The following is a 14,522-nucleotide window of genomic DNA, read 5'->3' on the forward strand; positions in this document are numbered from 1 at the left end:
TAAGCAAGCCTCCCAAAATGGACTAGGCCTCAGGCGTTTGGTGGCTCTGACTTCCCTTTCCTCCTTTTTTTTGGCTCTTCCATGAGTATTGTGTCAGGGTGGTCCTTACCCTTGTTACAGTTTGGATCTTAAATGTCCTCCAAAGGGTTGATCCCCAGCTTGTGGTCTGTTGGGATGTGGTAGAATCTTTAGGAGGTGGGGCCTAGTAGAAGGAAATGGGACCGATGAAATGGTCTAGAACACAATGATTATGTTTTCCCATCTTCTGTGTCCCTTTCTTCATGTCAGCCTTGGGGCACTCTGGGTAGCCTGCAAGGTAGAGACATAAGAAATATGCATAGGCAGAAGGTATAGCAATAAAAGCCTGATGCTCAGCCAAGGAGTCATTAGCATAGCAGGCTGAGTAACTGGTACAGGTCAGGCACTGGGCAATGAACCTGATACGAGGGACTGCTTCTCACTTATCTTGGAGAGTGCAGAGAAACATCAATTACAGTAGAATATCATTCATGCTCCATGGGAGGATGCAGGGGTCTTGGAGAAGAGCTGATGAGCTCTGACTGAAGGTTTTAGAGGAAGTACATTAGAGATGGAAGAAGGAAAGGAGACAAGAGTTGTATGTTTGAGACTATGGGGGGGGTGTGAAAGAGAGGGATATGCAGGGAAAATAGGGAGGGTGAGTGTGCCTAGAGTGCTGAGTGTGTTTATGGCAGGGGTTCTAAGAGTGGGGGAGAAGATGACAAGGGGAGATGTGTGGAAAGGGAGGTGGGGGCCAGACCACAGAAGCCTCTTCTCCCCACAGGAGCTTTGACTTACCAGGGGGCAGTGCTCTGGGGGACACTGAAGGATTTAAGCAGGGAGTAAGATATTTCAATATCTGTATAGAAAGTCCTAATACATTGTTGAGGGGTGGGGAGATGTGAAGCATTTTTGCTTTTGGAAGTCAATATGGTAACATCAATTGAATATAATTCTACTTCCTGGAATATCTTCCACTGAATGAAGATACTGATATATAAGGGCATGCATATAAGGACATTTATTGCTGCCTTGTTTACAGTAGAAAAGAACTGGAAACAAAGCGATTGCCCAACAATGGGAAAATGGTTTAATACACTCAGTATGCATACAACACAAAATAATTTTCAAGCATTGAAACTAATGTTTTAGGATTCTACTGGAAGACTTGGGGGAATCTCCATGCTAAATCAAAACACAGCAATATAACTGTATATAATATAGTTATATAGTATAACTATATAATATAGTTATTTTATGAAACATGCAAACTACAAATGTGTTTATACTTAGGTATAAATCTTATATACATTATATATAATGTGTTTATACTTAGATATAAATCTGTGTAGGAATGTATGAATGTGAAGAAAAATATGGAATGATACCTACTAGATTATCTTGAGTTGGCCAAGGTGGGGGTGGGGGCAAAGATAAGGTTGTGTAATAAGGTGTAGAAGATTAGATGTGTCTACAGAGTAGATGTGGTATATGAGTCCACTTCCTAAAGTTAAATGAGTTTATTAGAGGAATGGGAAGCAGAGGACTGTGATTTCAGATTTCAGGTGATTCCCCCATACGCACACACACATGTATAGGTGTACACATTTAAATTTTTTACAAAATATAGTAGCTATTTTCATGAAGAGAAGGGGAAAGAGAAAGGTCATTGATGAGTTTTTGTTTTTAACAATTTGAAAGCCAATTTCCTATAAGAAACCACAAGTGCAATTTCTATGGTTCAACACAATAAGCCCTGTGGTTACAAATTACATTTAGAAGCCTTAAGTCAAACAGTTGCATCTCTCAAGTAGTCCTGCTCCTTCTCATTAAAGAGTTGGAAACATAAAAATGATTTTAACCTTGATAATTGGAGCGTGTCGTTATCATTTCAGTCCCACTCAGTATCTTCCCTTCACTAGGCTGGTTCATTGGTGCCTTTTGTTTGCATGAAATTGAAATAAAAGCCAAGTCCTCACCTTGCCCTACACAGCCCTACAAAGTCTCTCCCCACCCTATGGACCTCCCATCACTCTCACCTCATCTCCTATTTCTGCTAATTTTTCTCCACTACTCTGGCATTCTTGGTACTGCTCACACATGTCCAGTACTCTTTTGCCCCAGAGCCTTTGCACATGCTCTTCTCTCTTGCTGGAGCCAGATATCCACATGGCTCATGTCCTTTAAATCTTGGACCAAATGTTCCATTCTCTGATCCACTTATTTTAAGCTTCAGTGCTCAGTCCCCTTTGTACCCTCAACACTCTCTAACTTCTTCCCTCTTCTCTTTCCCTTCCTAGTTCTTACTACCTCCAACATATTTTATATGTTGCTTATTTATTTTGCCAATTGATTGTCCTCTCGTTGAGTGTAATTCTCCCAAGGGAAGTGGTAATTTGTTGCTACAACCCAGCTCTTCGAGTGGGGGGACTTGATGTCTTCATGTCTGCTTTCCCCACTGCGACTGCCACTTATATGGTATTAAATATAAGGCACTCAACACAGGTTCAATGCTTCATTAGTTATCTGATATTACTGACTTATTTGATTAAGCAACTTGTAGAGTGAATTGTATTTGATTAAGATCTTAGGATCTGATCTGTGTTTGCATTCTGTTGTACTAAATAGAGTTAATTTTGCTCCAAGAGTGATATGTGTGCTTGCTGTCGAAAATTTGGAAATTAGAGAAAGTGGGGAAAAAATGGAAAAGGCTTTAGTTTCAGTATTCGTAAAGATCCTTCAGCAGTTAAAGTCTTTGCTTTCAAGGCTTTTTCTAGAGATGGCCTTTTAACATGGTTGTGATAATTTCATGTTTATATTTGTATTTTGCATACTGCCTCCTCTAGTACACATTTTTATTTGCTACGAACTTTCTGAAAAGTATGATTTCCACTAAGTGCACACTCTACAACCATGCAGCTGTACCATGGCTCACTTAATATCACTATTATTTCACATTTAGGCTATTTCCATCTCCCCCTATTGTAAAGGCCATCCATCTGCTACTGTCAGACCTCATGTCTGGTCACCTGCCCTCAAATCTTTGTACCTTAGTCTGTTAGGTGGAGATAATGAAAAATAATAATTGAGAGGCCAAAGATTCGTGAACAGGAGAAACAGTGCAGTAGGTAGTAGGTAGTAGGTAGTAGGTGCTTAATAAACATCTAATAGCCTGGGTTGAACTCTTTGGAAAGCAGGGGTGTATAGAGTCACCCTGCACCTGTTTCCCGTTGCAGGCTGCACCTAATGCAGGTGGACTCGGTCCAGCGCTGGATGGAGGACCTGAAGTTCATGACCGAGTGCGAATGCATGTGCGTCCTGCAGGCGAAGCCCATCAGCCTGGAGGAGGACACGCAGGGTGACGTCATCCTGGCGGGAGGTCCTGGCCCCGGTGACCCTCTGCAGCTGCTGCTCAAGAGGGGCTGGGTCATCAGCACGGAACTGCGCAGAATCGGGCAGAAGCTGGCCCAGGACCGCTGGGCACGCGTGCACAGCATGAGCGTGCGACTGACCTGCCATGCCCGCTCCATGGTCAGCGAGTACAGCGCGCTCAGCAGGGGCGCCTCGCAGGAAATGAACCAGGTCAGCCTCACTGGCTTGGGACTAGGGGTGGCAGAAGGGAGTGGGGATGCCTTTTGGAAGAGTGGGTCTGAACTGTGGGGAGCCTGAACTTTTCCTGGTCAGCGGCCTCCCTCTTCCAATAATGCAGCAAAGCCTGAAGACCCTTATTGAGTATGCATTGTATTCTAAGCATTTTGCTAGATACTTTTTTTTACACATATCTTATTTAACCTGCACAACCGTTGAGGTAGGCACCAATACTATGTATGAGAAGCTGCACAATGGTTAAATATAACAATTTTAATACCAGATTGCTGGTGCCCAAATGCTTACTCTGCTGTGTGCCCTTGGTAAGTTATGTAACCTCCTTGTGTTCCATTTCCTTCATTCTACTGCGCATAACAACATTTATTTCACAGACTTCTTAGAGAACTAAATGAATTATTACATGTAAAACATTTAAAGCAGTTGATTAAAAATATGAGTATTTTTTTGAGAGGCTAAAAAACTAGCCCAAAGTTAGACAATGAATGGAGTAAACAGAGTTCAATCTCAGAGTTTCTGATTCCACAGCCCATTCCTATCTTCTTCCCAAAGTCCAAAGGGAACCATTGAAAATCCCTCCTATCATAATTTCTCTTTCCTCTCTCACTCCCTTTTCACTTTAGTGTTTTACCTTTTGCCTCAAACTTTTCTTTCCTCCACTTTTCAGATAGTAAGTAAGCTTCTATTTATCCTTTGAAACCCAGCTTAAATGCCCCTTCCTCTCTGAGGCTTTTCTGATCTCCCAATATCACTAATTGCTCAGTTTTTTCCTTGGGCTCTCAAAGCAGTTGACCTTGATCTCTTTTGCCACCCATTCCATGGTGTGTTGTAGTTTCTGTGCCTGTTCCCTGGTTGGATTGCTTGATTTTCTACCTGCTTGCTTCAGAGTGCCTGGCACGGCAGTTAGATTAAACCCCATGGATCTTTTTTTTCTATAGGTTGAGAAGCTACTAATGGAGAAATGCTCAGAGTTGTCAGCAGTTACAGAGAGGTAAGTTTGCACCCTGGGCTCCTGGGGTCCGCCAGCCCATCTTTGGCCTGAGAAGGGACTAGTATCTTCCCTATAAGGAACAGTTGGAATGCAGGGATCTGGTAGTAGTCTAGAAGTTTTCTTCTTCTGACTTTCATCAGAAACCTCAAAAGATTCTCTTGAGATTTTCTGCCCCATTTTCAGGCCCTAGGGATAAAATAACAAACAGAAGAAAGAGGATTTTCAGGGAGCTGGTACTACGGGAAAGGTTTCCCATGACTTTGGAAAGCCGCCTTTCCCAATGTCAAGGCAAGAGTCAAGGCAAGGCGAAAGCTGACATTCATACCTTACACACATACCCACACATGTTCACAAACACTCACTTGCTCATACACAGACATAAACACACACTTGCACAGTCACAGAAATATACTCACACCTTCTTCTCCCCATTTCACACTGACAAACATACATATGTTCTCACTCAGAAGCATACACACACACTCAGCCCCACAAGCACACACTCCCGGGGTTGTGTAGATACTCTCCCTCAACCTTCCCAGCTCCATGTCCTGGACCTTGGACCCCTGGGGGATATGAGGGGGTCTTTGGCTTTCCTCAGGCCACAGGGATGAACAGGAGCTGGATCCTCTCTGTTCTTCCTGTCTGGGAAGAGAATCTCCAGGCTGCTCTGTGCACACTGCAGGTAGCCATTTCTTCTGGGGCATGGGCATCCCCCACTCCTTCTGAGTGAGTGCTGGTGGCACCTGGCACTCCAGTAACCCTCTCTATAGCTTTCTACTTTCAGCTTGCACCCTGGACATCATTGAGATCATAGACCTGGTTGCAATAATGGCCACTGTCTGAGGGGAAAGCTCAGAGGTCTGGATTTGCAATTTTCTGATGATCTTTCTTCCCAGTGTCAGGAGCTTTGATGAGTCCAGAACTTCTCTGCGTACTGTGGGCCAGGGAATGAGCTGGGTGTGGAATATTCCATCTCTGACTCTCTTGGAGCTAATGTATTTCCCCCTAATCCATTCTTGCTACACCCAGGCTGGAATATGTTCAGATCTGGTCCCTGGTAATGATTTTGGGTCAACCATGACTGGCCCCATCCAATGGCCCTCATGATGGTTCTTCTTCCCAGGTGCCTCCAGGTAGAGAATGAGAATGTCCTGAAGTCAATGAAGGCCTGCGTGAGTGAGACCCTGAGCACGCTGGGCCAGCACTTTGGCCAGTTGCTGGAGCTGGCCCTGACACAGGAGGTGCAGGTCAGTGCTTGGTGCAGTAGAGGGGAGGGGACAGAGTGGCTGAGCCAGGTTGGGTCAAGCAGCCAAGTGGCCTTTCTTGGGAGACATCCTCTTCTGACCACCAAAGTCACCTGTAGCATCTGTGAGACAAAAACTGTTGGAGCTTGATAGAGGCTTCCTGAGCTTCTAACCCAACTCTTCATTTTCTAGATACGCAAGCTAGAGCTCAGAGTGGGAAGAAACTTATCCAGGGTCACAGAATAAGGTGGTGGCAGAGCCAGGCATCTTCCAATTATACTGTCAGAATTTTTCTCACCATTCCAGATCTTCTCTAGAGCACTCAAGGATTCTTACAGATTTAAGGCACTTGCAGGGAATAAGTCCTGGCAACAGAGAAGAATCTAGAAAGGTCATACACAGTCTAACCCCTGCTTTTAAGTAGGCTCATGCTTGATTCTGGAGCCTGACAGATTTACTTTCAAACTGTAGTTCACCATGGGATGTTGGTCAAGTTCCTTAACCTCTCTCAGATTCATTTTGCTCACTGTGACGTAAGAAACCTTCAGAAGAAAAATGAGAGGACAAGGCAAAACAAGTGAAGGTGCTTAGCACATAGTCTTGGGTTAAATAACTGCTATTTCCCTCTCTTGCCTTTTGCTATTTTAAAAGCTTCCAGAGAAGGAGATTCCATAAGGTTTTCATTATGAAAGTTATTTACGTCTTATTTATAGAAACAGAAATATTGTGGTTCATACTTGCCATTCTTTTCCCACCACCAAATTAAGGCCTCCCATAAATAACAAATCCTTTTCCATGTTGGCTTCTCTCCGAACTCAGCCTCTCTATTGAGTCCAGTTTGTCCCTTCTTTCTTTCCTGTGTGCAGCTCATTTTGGGAAGGGCCCAGGCCCCTCTGGCAAGCATCACCTGGTGGTCTTGCCTTAGTCCACACTCCTTGGTCCCACAGTGCCTATACCCACGTCAGTGTGGCTGGTCCCAGGTGTTCTCATTCTTCCAATCACAGTAAGATTCTCAAAGGCCACCCTCCCTGTTCTGAGAATCTGTGACAAGTGAGAGAAAGTGCTGAGGTTCTGGAGCCCTGGAGCACTGAAGAGCTGAGGTGCCGAGGTGCTGAGGTGGGCACTCTGAGCCAATGAACCAAGACTGACAGTCACATGGAGGTGCAGGTAGTGATTCAATCTGGGGCTCATGTCCCCAACCGAATCACTAAATCCCAGGGGTTGGTTGGACATGGGAGCCAAAATGGATAAAGAAATTAGAAAGTGATGTAGAGAAATATTAACATGTGTTGGGGAGGGGAAATGAAGGAATTTTTGAGCAAGAGTCAGGTGCTGGTTGCTGCTTTTAAGCCATTTTGTGTCCACTTGCCTGGAAGTGTCAGGGTCAGTGAAAAGGGCTGAAATGGAAGTGCTAAGCTGGATTGTAAATGAGGACAAATTGGATTTGGAACCCATCAGCAGCTCTTTCTGCTGGGGGGCAAAGGAGTTGGTGTCATTAATACTCTAGGCCACAGAATTCTGGGAAAAGCTCCCCTGGGGCTGTCAGGAGCTTTCAGAATCTTTTGAACTATGAATCTGAGTTCCCAAGGATTGGTCCATTCTGCTCTTTCCTTACTCTGGACTTATTCAGGTGGAATTCCTGACCCAGTGTTCTCATTTCTCTGGTCGTCTGTCATCCTACAGGAAGCTCTGATAGCCTGGGTCATTGATGCCTGGCTTGGGAACTGAATTGGATCAGCACTACCTCTGTGAGAGTTTGGTCCCCCGTTGGTCTTCCTCCCTTGTTGGAGGTGGCAGGGTCTGTCCTCTATATGTCTGAGTATTTGATTTCTTCTTGATAACCATTTTTCCTCGTACTTCCCCCACTTCTCTCCCAAGAGGTCCCAGGGTGTCCTCCAACCCTCCTTTGGGTTGAGGCTGCCATGCTCATATTATTTTTTGACTGGACTTTGGCTTCTTTCCACATTGGAAAATTTCCATACAGATCAATGGTGACATGGGGAAGTATATTGGCTGAAGACAGGGTAATTTGCATTCAGTGTTGTAAACGTGTTTCCAAAACCAGTGACTCAAATACTGTTCCCTAGCATGCTAGTAATTATGCCAGAATCCTGTATTTGGAGTCTCTTGATGTAAATAAAAATTAAATCTATCTCTTTGCATCAGAACTTCTCCTATGATGTGCCATTCTGCTTTGAAAATCTTGCTAAAGGTCCTTACGTACTCAGGATATTTCATGCAGGGATGTTGAAGTGTTTTGTTAATTTCTAATGTATTTATTTATAATGATCCAAACAATATATCAAGCAGCATATTCAAAACATTCAGGATCACTTGCAGGCATAAAATATCAAGCAGTATATTCCAAACTTGAAGGATCACAATTTTTAAGAATTGAAGTATCTTTATCTATTCTGGGATGCTGGTGTTTCCAGAAACACAAATTAGAAGACACTCTTTTAGTACTAGGGAGCCCTGTAGGCTCTTAAATAGAAGAATGTCTTTCTATGCATACCACATACAAAAGATAAATGCTGAAATAAATCTTACAATGAGAGAAGTAATAATCTAATATTACTCTGCACTTTTACTCTCTATCCTGAAATATTATTAGGTCTAGTTCCAGACCCTAGATGGGTGATTGACGATATTTGTGCTCAGGGGAAGTTCGTGGGGGAACAGAGAGGGGTAAAGATCAAGATCTATGAGAAGACCTTCTACTTGGAAGAGTGAAGGATGCTTAATTTACCAATGGATACTCTGCTACCTACAAGGTTCTGTGCTTTGGAGCCCTACAGGGAATTCTGACCCAGGGTCAGTGGATCTAATCTATAGGATATTGCATGTAATATGAAACTCGTGAAGCAGTAGAGATGTCCAGCCATGGAAGGGGCTACCTTAGGAAGGCCTCAACATTAAGAAGGGCAAGGTGTGGTAGGAGGGCAGAGGCAGCAGGTGGAGAATGGACTGAGTGACTTGTAAGGCTCCTTCCAGTCTTGCTAGGATGTAATTCTGTGAGCATGGACATTGCAAGGTAATATAATAAGCACAGAGTTTGAAGGCATAACAGTTCAAATCCTGACTGCTACCAATGAGTTACTCAAACTTGAGCAAGTGACTTGTTTTTTTCTGACCCTTGGACTCCTCACCTCTACAGTGGGTGTGGTTCAGGTTCATGAGATGACACAGATGTAGTTGTTTGCACCCTCTAGATTGTGTTTTCTGCTTTATTCTTTAGAGATCTGCTCTGTTTAAAGAGGAAACAGCAAGTCTTATTAAAGGAAATTCCTAACCTTCTAATTGTATATTAAGATTATTTTATTACTTGATGAGGAAAAGAAAACTTTAAGGCTTAGGTGTTAGAGGCAACCAATGGAAAAGTAATGAACATTTGTGGTTAGTGTACCCAGGAATAAAGGATTAGCATTGTGGGCAATAAGGAGAGAAAAACTAACTTACCAAACTTGTTTGCTTGAAGATGATTTAGGGGATGCTCTATTGAGTAAGTCCATTCTCACCTGTATCCCTGAATAAGCTTCATGTGGATAGATGTTTTATTTATTCATCAATCCATTCAATCACTTTTATTTTAGTTTGAAACATCATCTTTACTTTAATAAAACTGATAAGGGAACATAACTTTGGCTCTGGGGGATAACTTGTTAAAATTTTATCTACTAACTAAAACTTCCCTACTTGTCCTAGGCAGAGCTGGCCTGGCCTCACTTGAGGGACAACACCTAGCTGGTGTGACAAAGGTTACACCAGAGGGATCTTCTTAAGGGAAGAGAGGCAGGTGCTCAGCTGCACACACTCAGTTTCTTCCCAACTGACCATTCCATAAATCATCCCTCCCTTTTCAGCAGGGGATGGCACCAGCTAGTAGGCTGATGGCAGGAGTGTGCTGGGGGTAGAGGTCAGCTGTCTGTGGAGCTGTCCTTCCCCACCTTCATGAAGTCATTCCCTCAAATAAAAACTCTTGCTCCTCTTTGGATCCTTTTGGAATCACCGAAAGCAATCTAGATTTTGTTTCCAGAAGGCTCAGAGGCTGTTCATAGTATCAGGCTCACTACATTAACTCTAAAGTGTTCTGAATTTAAGCTTAAAATTTGCTTCCTATTCTATTTGCCACTCTCAGATTTTGCTCAGCCATGTTGTCCAGGGCCAAAGCTGTGTTATCCAATCAGTTTTGTTAAAGTAAAGGTGATTTTTAAACTAAAATAAAAGGGCATTTGACACATTTTCATCCTCCTGTAAAGTCAGGAATTTGCAGCTACTTGACATGAACTTGTTCGATTTGCATATTTATGCTGGACATCCATCCAGCATATCTAAACCTTCTTAATTTCTAGTTCCTTCTAAATGCTGTGCTTATTCTACCCCAGGCTGTATGGATTTGGGTTTCTTGAAGTGACTTAGATCAGTGATCTTCAAACTACACTGAATGCACTGCAGTTCTTAGGTTCCCAAAGATTTCCCAGGAGAAATGCAAGTACTATAATTTTAAGAAAATCTATTTCTAGAGCTTAAATTTTCATTTGTTTTCTTTCCTAAGATGATCTTCCCAGTAATAAACTGAGCTTTTGATAGCCCTCCTATTACTTTGTAAGAGAAAGACATACTGGTCACTCATCCCAAATCTTACAGTGCATTGCCCTGCCACACAAAAGCCTTGGGGCTGGAGTGGGGAATCAAGAAAAGGAGAAACCTTCCAGAAACTAGAAGATCTGTAGGCTGCCATGAATTATTTCTGTTTTTTACATATTTCTGTTAAGAGAGGCATTAGAAATTATGTACCATCCCCAGTGTGGGGATTTTCTGAATGCAGATAAATGATAGAATGGAGTGTGTGGTTGGCAGGGAGGTTATGAATGCTTCCAATTTTTTTTTTATCCTTCCATCCATTTATTCTCAAACAGTGCATGGCTCTTGAGGGACAGTCTCCTTGGTCAGATCAAAGAGAGGACTAGCAATACATCAAGACCTAAAAATAGCTTTTTTAGACACATATTTAAATGAAAGCTATTTCTTTCAGCTATTTTTCATATTCATCCCTAGATTTTGACATTAGTTGGAAAGAAAAGTATCCTCGAAGAGCCAAAGACTCTAAAGGTTAATGATACTGATTATGCTAAATGGAACTGGAAATATTTTTGAGAGCACAAAATTTTCAAGATATAGTGGATAAAATTAGACATATGACTTTTTTAAAGATTTGATGCATATTATTTAAGAAAACAATTAAAGACTTGTCAAAATGTTTTTTAAAATACTTGTATTAATTTCTAGTTCATGTTTAAAAAGATAAAATTGCTAACAGCTGGATTAATGAGACTTAAAAGAGTATATAACTTTTTCATTCTTTAAATACATAGGGAAGTTTAAACACAAGAGCTATCAAAATTAATTAAAATATTTCTGATTTTAAAATTCTCAGTTCTTTTTTTTTTTTATTATTCACATGTGCATACAAGGCTTGGGTCATTTCTCCCCCCTGCCCCCAGCCGCTCCCTTACCACCCACTCCGCCCCTCCCTCTCCCCCCCACCCCCTCAATACCCAGCAGAAACTATTTTGCCCTTATCTCTAATTTTGTTGAAGAGAGAGTATAAGCAATAATAGGAAGGAACAAGGGTTTTTGATGGTTGAGATAAGGATAGCTATACAGGGAGTTGACTCACATTGATTTCCTGTGCGTGGGTGTTACCTTCTAGGTTCTTTTTTATCTAACCTTTTCTCTAGTTCCTGGTCCCCTTTTCCTATTGGCCTCAGTTGCTTTTAAGGTATCTGCTTTACTTTCTCTGCATTAAGGGCAACAAATGCTAGCTAATTTTTTAGGTGTCTTACCTACCTTCACCCCTCCCTTGTGTGCTCTCGCTTTTATCATGTGCTCAAAGTCCAATCCCATTGTTGTGTTTGCCCTTGATCTAATGTCCACATATGAGGGAGAACATACGATTTTTGGTCTTTTGGGCCAGGCTAACCTCACTCAGAATGGTGTTCTCCAATTCCATCCATTTACCAGTGAATGATAACATTTCGTTCTTCTTCATGGCTGCATAAAATTCCATTGTGTATAGATACCACATTTTCTTAATCCATTCGTCAGTGGTGGGGCATCTTGGCTGTTTCCATAACTTGGCTATTGTGAATAGTGCTGCAATAAACATGGGTGTGCAGGTGCCTCTGGAAATTCTCAGTTCTTATTTAATTATTCCCTAAAGTTGAACACCATAGTTCAATATATGTAAACCCATTTACTGAGAAATACTAAGCCTTTTATCATATTTTCAGATTTATAATTAACTGAAAATGTTAGGTACATATTATTTTGCATTATTACAAATTCAGCAAATTGTTTTATCTTGGCTTTCTAATAGATGCAATTAAGTCCAATTTTATTTTAGGTCTATATTATTTTCACATTGACAGGTTTTTAGCATTTTTCCTTGGAGAATGATTTTCATAATTATTTGCCAGTGGTTTTTGCATTTCTTGAAACAGATATCAAATATTTTTAAATAAATGAAGTCAGGTCTTTCCTGAGTGAACGTTAACTTTGACTTGGCGATTGGCTTGACTAAAAGGCCAGTCTTTGTTAACTAAGTTATAAGGTGGGTATTTTCCTTAAGTCAAATAAGAGAAAGCTTTAGTTTCAAGGTTTTGATAAAATATATTTGAAGCACAGAAATATGTAATTAAAATACATTTGATATTGAAATAAATATTTCAATTGTCCTAATTCTTTCTGAATAAATTGGATGACCCAAGGTGTTCTAAGCAAAAAACTGATGAATGTAATTCGTAGTTGGATAAGTCTTAGTAAAGTACTTATGGAATTTCCCCTAGAAACTGAGAAAATGAATGAAAGGCTATTATGGTTGGGTAACAAATGCTGTTGCAAATAGAGTGATTTTTTTTTTAGATTCTTCTACTAATTTAGATGAGGAGCAATTTAGAGGAGTTATCAGGTGCCAGATCATTAAAAATAGTGTTTGATGACAGATCACTATGTGACTTTATAGAACTTACTAGGTGCTCAAAGCGTTGAGTGATGCAACTACATGAACTCCTCCTAGGCCCCTCTATGATTTATGGGAACAAGAGTTTTTACATCTAAAAATATAGAATTAAGTCAAAATTCAATTATGAATAAATGAATTGATTAAAAACCTAAGAGTGATAAGAACTCCATTAATCTCATTAGAGATATATTTACAATAACATTTTAATTTTTATGGTTTGTAATTATTTATTAAAATCTATGACCTAATTTGTTTTGACAAATTTTGCTGATGATAACTGTAATAGGAATTCACTCACAAAATTGTAGATTTGGAGATTTTCTTATTGAAAGAAATGAAATAAATTAAGTTCTGGGTGTTTCTAAAGTCTCCAGTTCTACCAGATCTTATCCACATTTATCTTCCTAAATGAGATATTCCCATCCAAGGGGTATTTTCCCATATGACCAGTTGCAAATCCAAGCCTGGATTTATTCTTTTGTCTAGCTCCTCTTCCATCCAGTCTTTCTGTGCTTTCTCTCTAAGTCCCAACTCTTGCATTTCTCCAGCACAGACAGATGTTATCTGAGACACAGACAGTTCTACATCCCCTCTTCCAAAAACTTTCACCTGAAGATATGTCCAGTAGTCCTTTGAAGAGTTCATGCCAGTCTTTGTAGTATTATCCTATGTTTCATAACTCTATTAAAGCATAAAAAACCTCCAATGCAGCCATTTTTATTATATTTCATGATTTTAAAGGTCAGTAATTTGGGTAGGGCTTGGCTAAGTGATTCTTCTGTACCATGTGGCATCAACAGAGGTGAATGTTCAACTGGCAGATGGTTTGATTAGCCTGAGATGGCTTCTGATATGTTTAGTGCCTTAGAAAGGATGCTTAGAAGGCTAGTCCAGCTGGCAGTGTTGTTGGGAATCCTATATGTGGCTTTTCCAGATAACAGTCTCAGAGTTACCATACTTCTCACATGGCAGCTCAGAGATCCCAAGAATCTTCCAAGAAGCTTAGGTGGAAAGTTCAAGATTCTTATAACCTAGTGTTGGGAGTCCTAGGACTGCCAAGTGCTGGTTTCTATTGGTCAAGCAAGGCATTAAGATTCAATCAGATTCAAGGGAAGGGGAAGTATAATTCTTCTCTTTATGAGAGGAGTAGAAAAGAATTTGTAGCCATCTTTATCACATCTTATCAAATCTTCCTACATCTTTTTTTCTTTCTCTTTTTCTTTAATTTCTTTTTTTTTTTTTTTTTTTTTTGGTACTGGGAATTGAGCCAAGGGCCTTCAGCTTGTTAGAAAAGCAACTCTACCACTTGAGAGCCCCTCAGCTCTTTTTGGTTTTGAGATAGGGTTTTGTCCTTGAACTCGCAATCCTCCTGCCTCCACCTCCTGGGTAGCTGGAATTATAGTCATGAACCACTGTACACAGAAAATCTGCCTACATTTTATGAAACTCCCTGGCATAGATTATTTGCTCCACTATATCTCACTGTGGACTTTACATCTAAAGACCCAGGAAGAGGACTCACAATATTTTCCCATCTCCTTCTGGGCATCTCATTCTAGCCTGCTCTTTGAGAGTTTAATCTCCCTTCTGATAGATTTTACTGAGTTGAGTCACTCTTTATGATTGAGAAACAATG

At 41.0% G+C, this 14,522-nt stretch overlaps 1 protein-coding gene across 4 annotated transcripts in view; it reads left to right on the forward strand.

Annotated features, from left to right (window-relative positions):
- Positions 1-14,522, forward strand: part of Insc (INSC spindle orientation adaptor protein) — a 121,932-nt gene that overhangs the window by 47,374 nt on the left and 60,036 nt on the right. For all 4 annotated transcript variants that reach the window (XM_020186790.2, XM_074042035.1, XM_074042027.1 and 1 more), the window contains 3 exons: positions 3,255-3,600; positions 4,563-4,615; positions 5,742-5,865. In XM_020186790.2, the coding sequence (XP_020042379.1) occupies positions 3,255-3,600; positions 4,563-4,615; positions 5,742-5,865 (523 nt within the window). The remainder of the gene's footprint in view (positions 1-3,254; positions 3,601-4,562; positions 4,616-5,741; positions 5,866-14,522) is intronic.

This window comes from Castor canadensis, chromosome 1, assembly GCF_047511655.1.
Source record: "Castor canadensis chromosome 1, mCasCan1.hap1v2, whole genome shotgun sequence".
NCBI classification, from domain to species: Eukaryota; Metazoa; Chordata; class Mammalia; order Rodentia; family Castoridae; genus Castor; species Castor canadensis.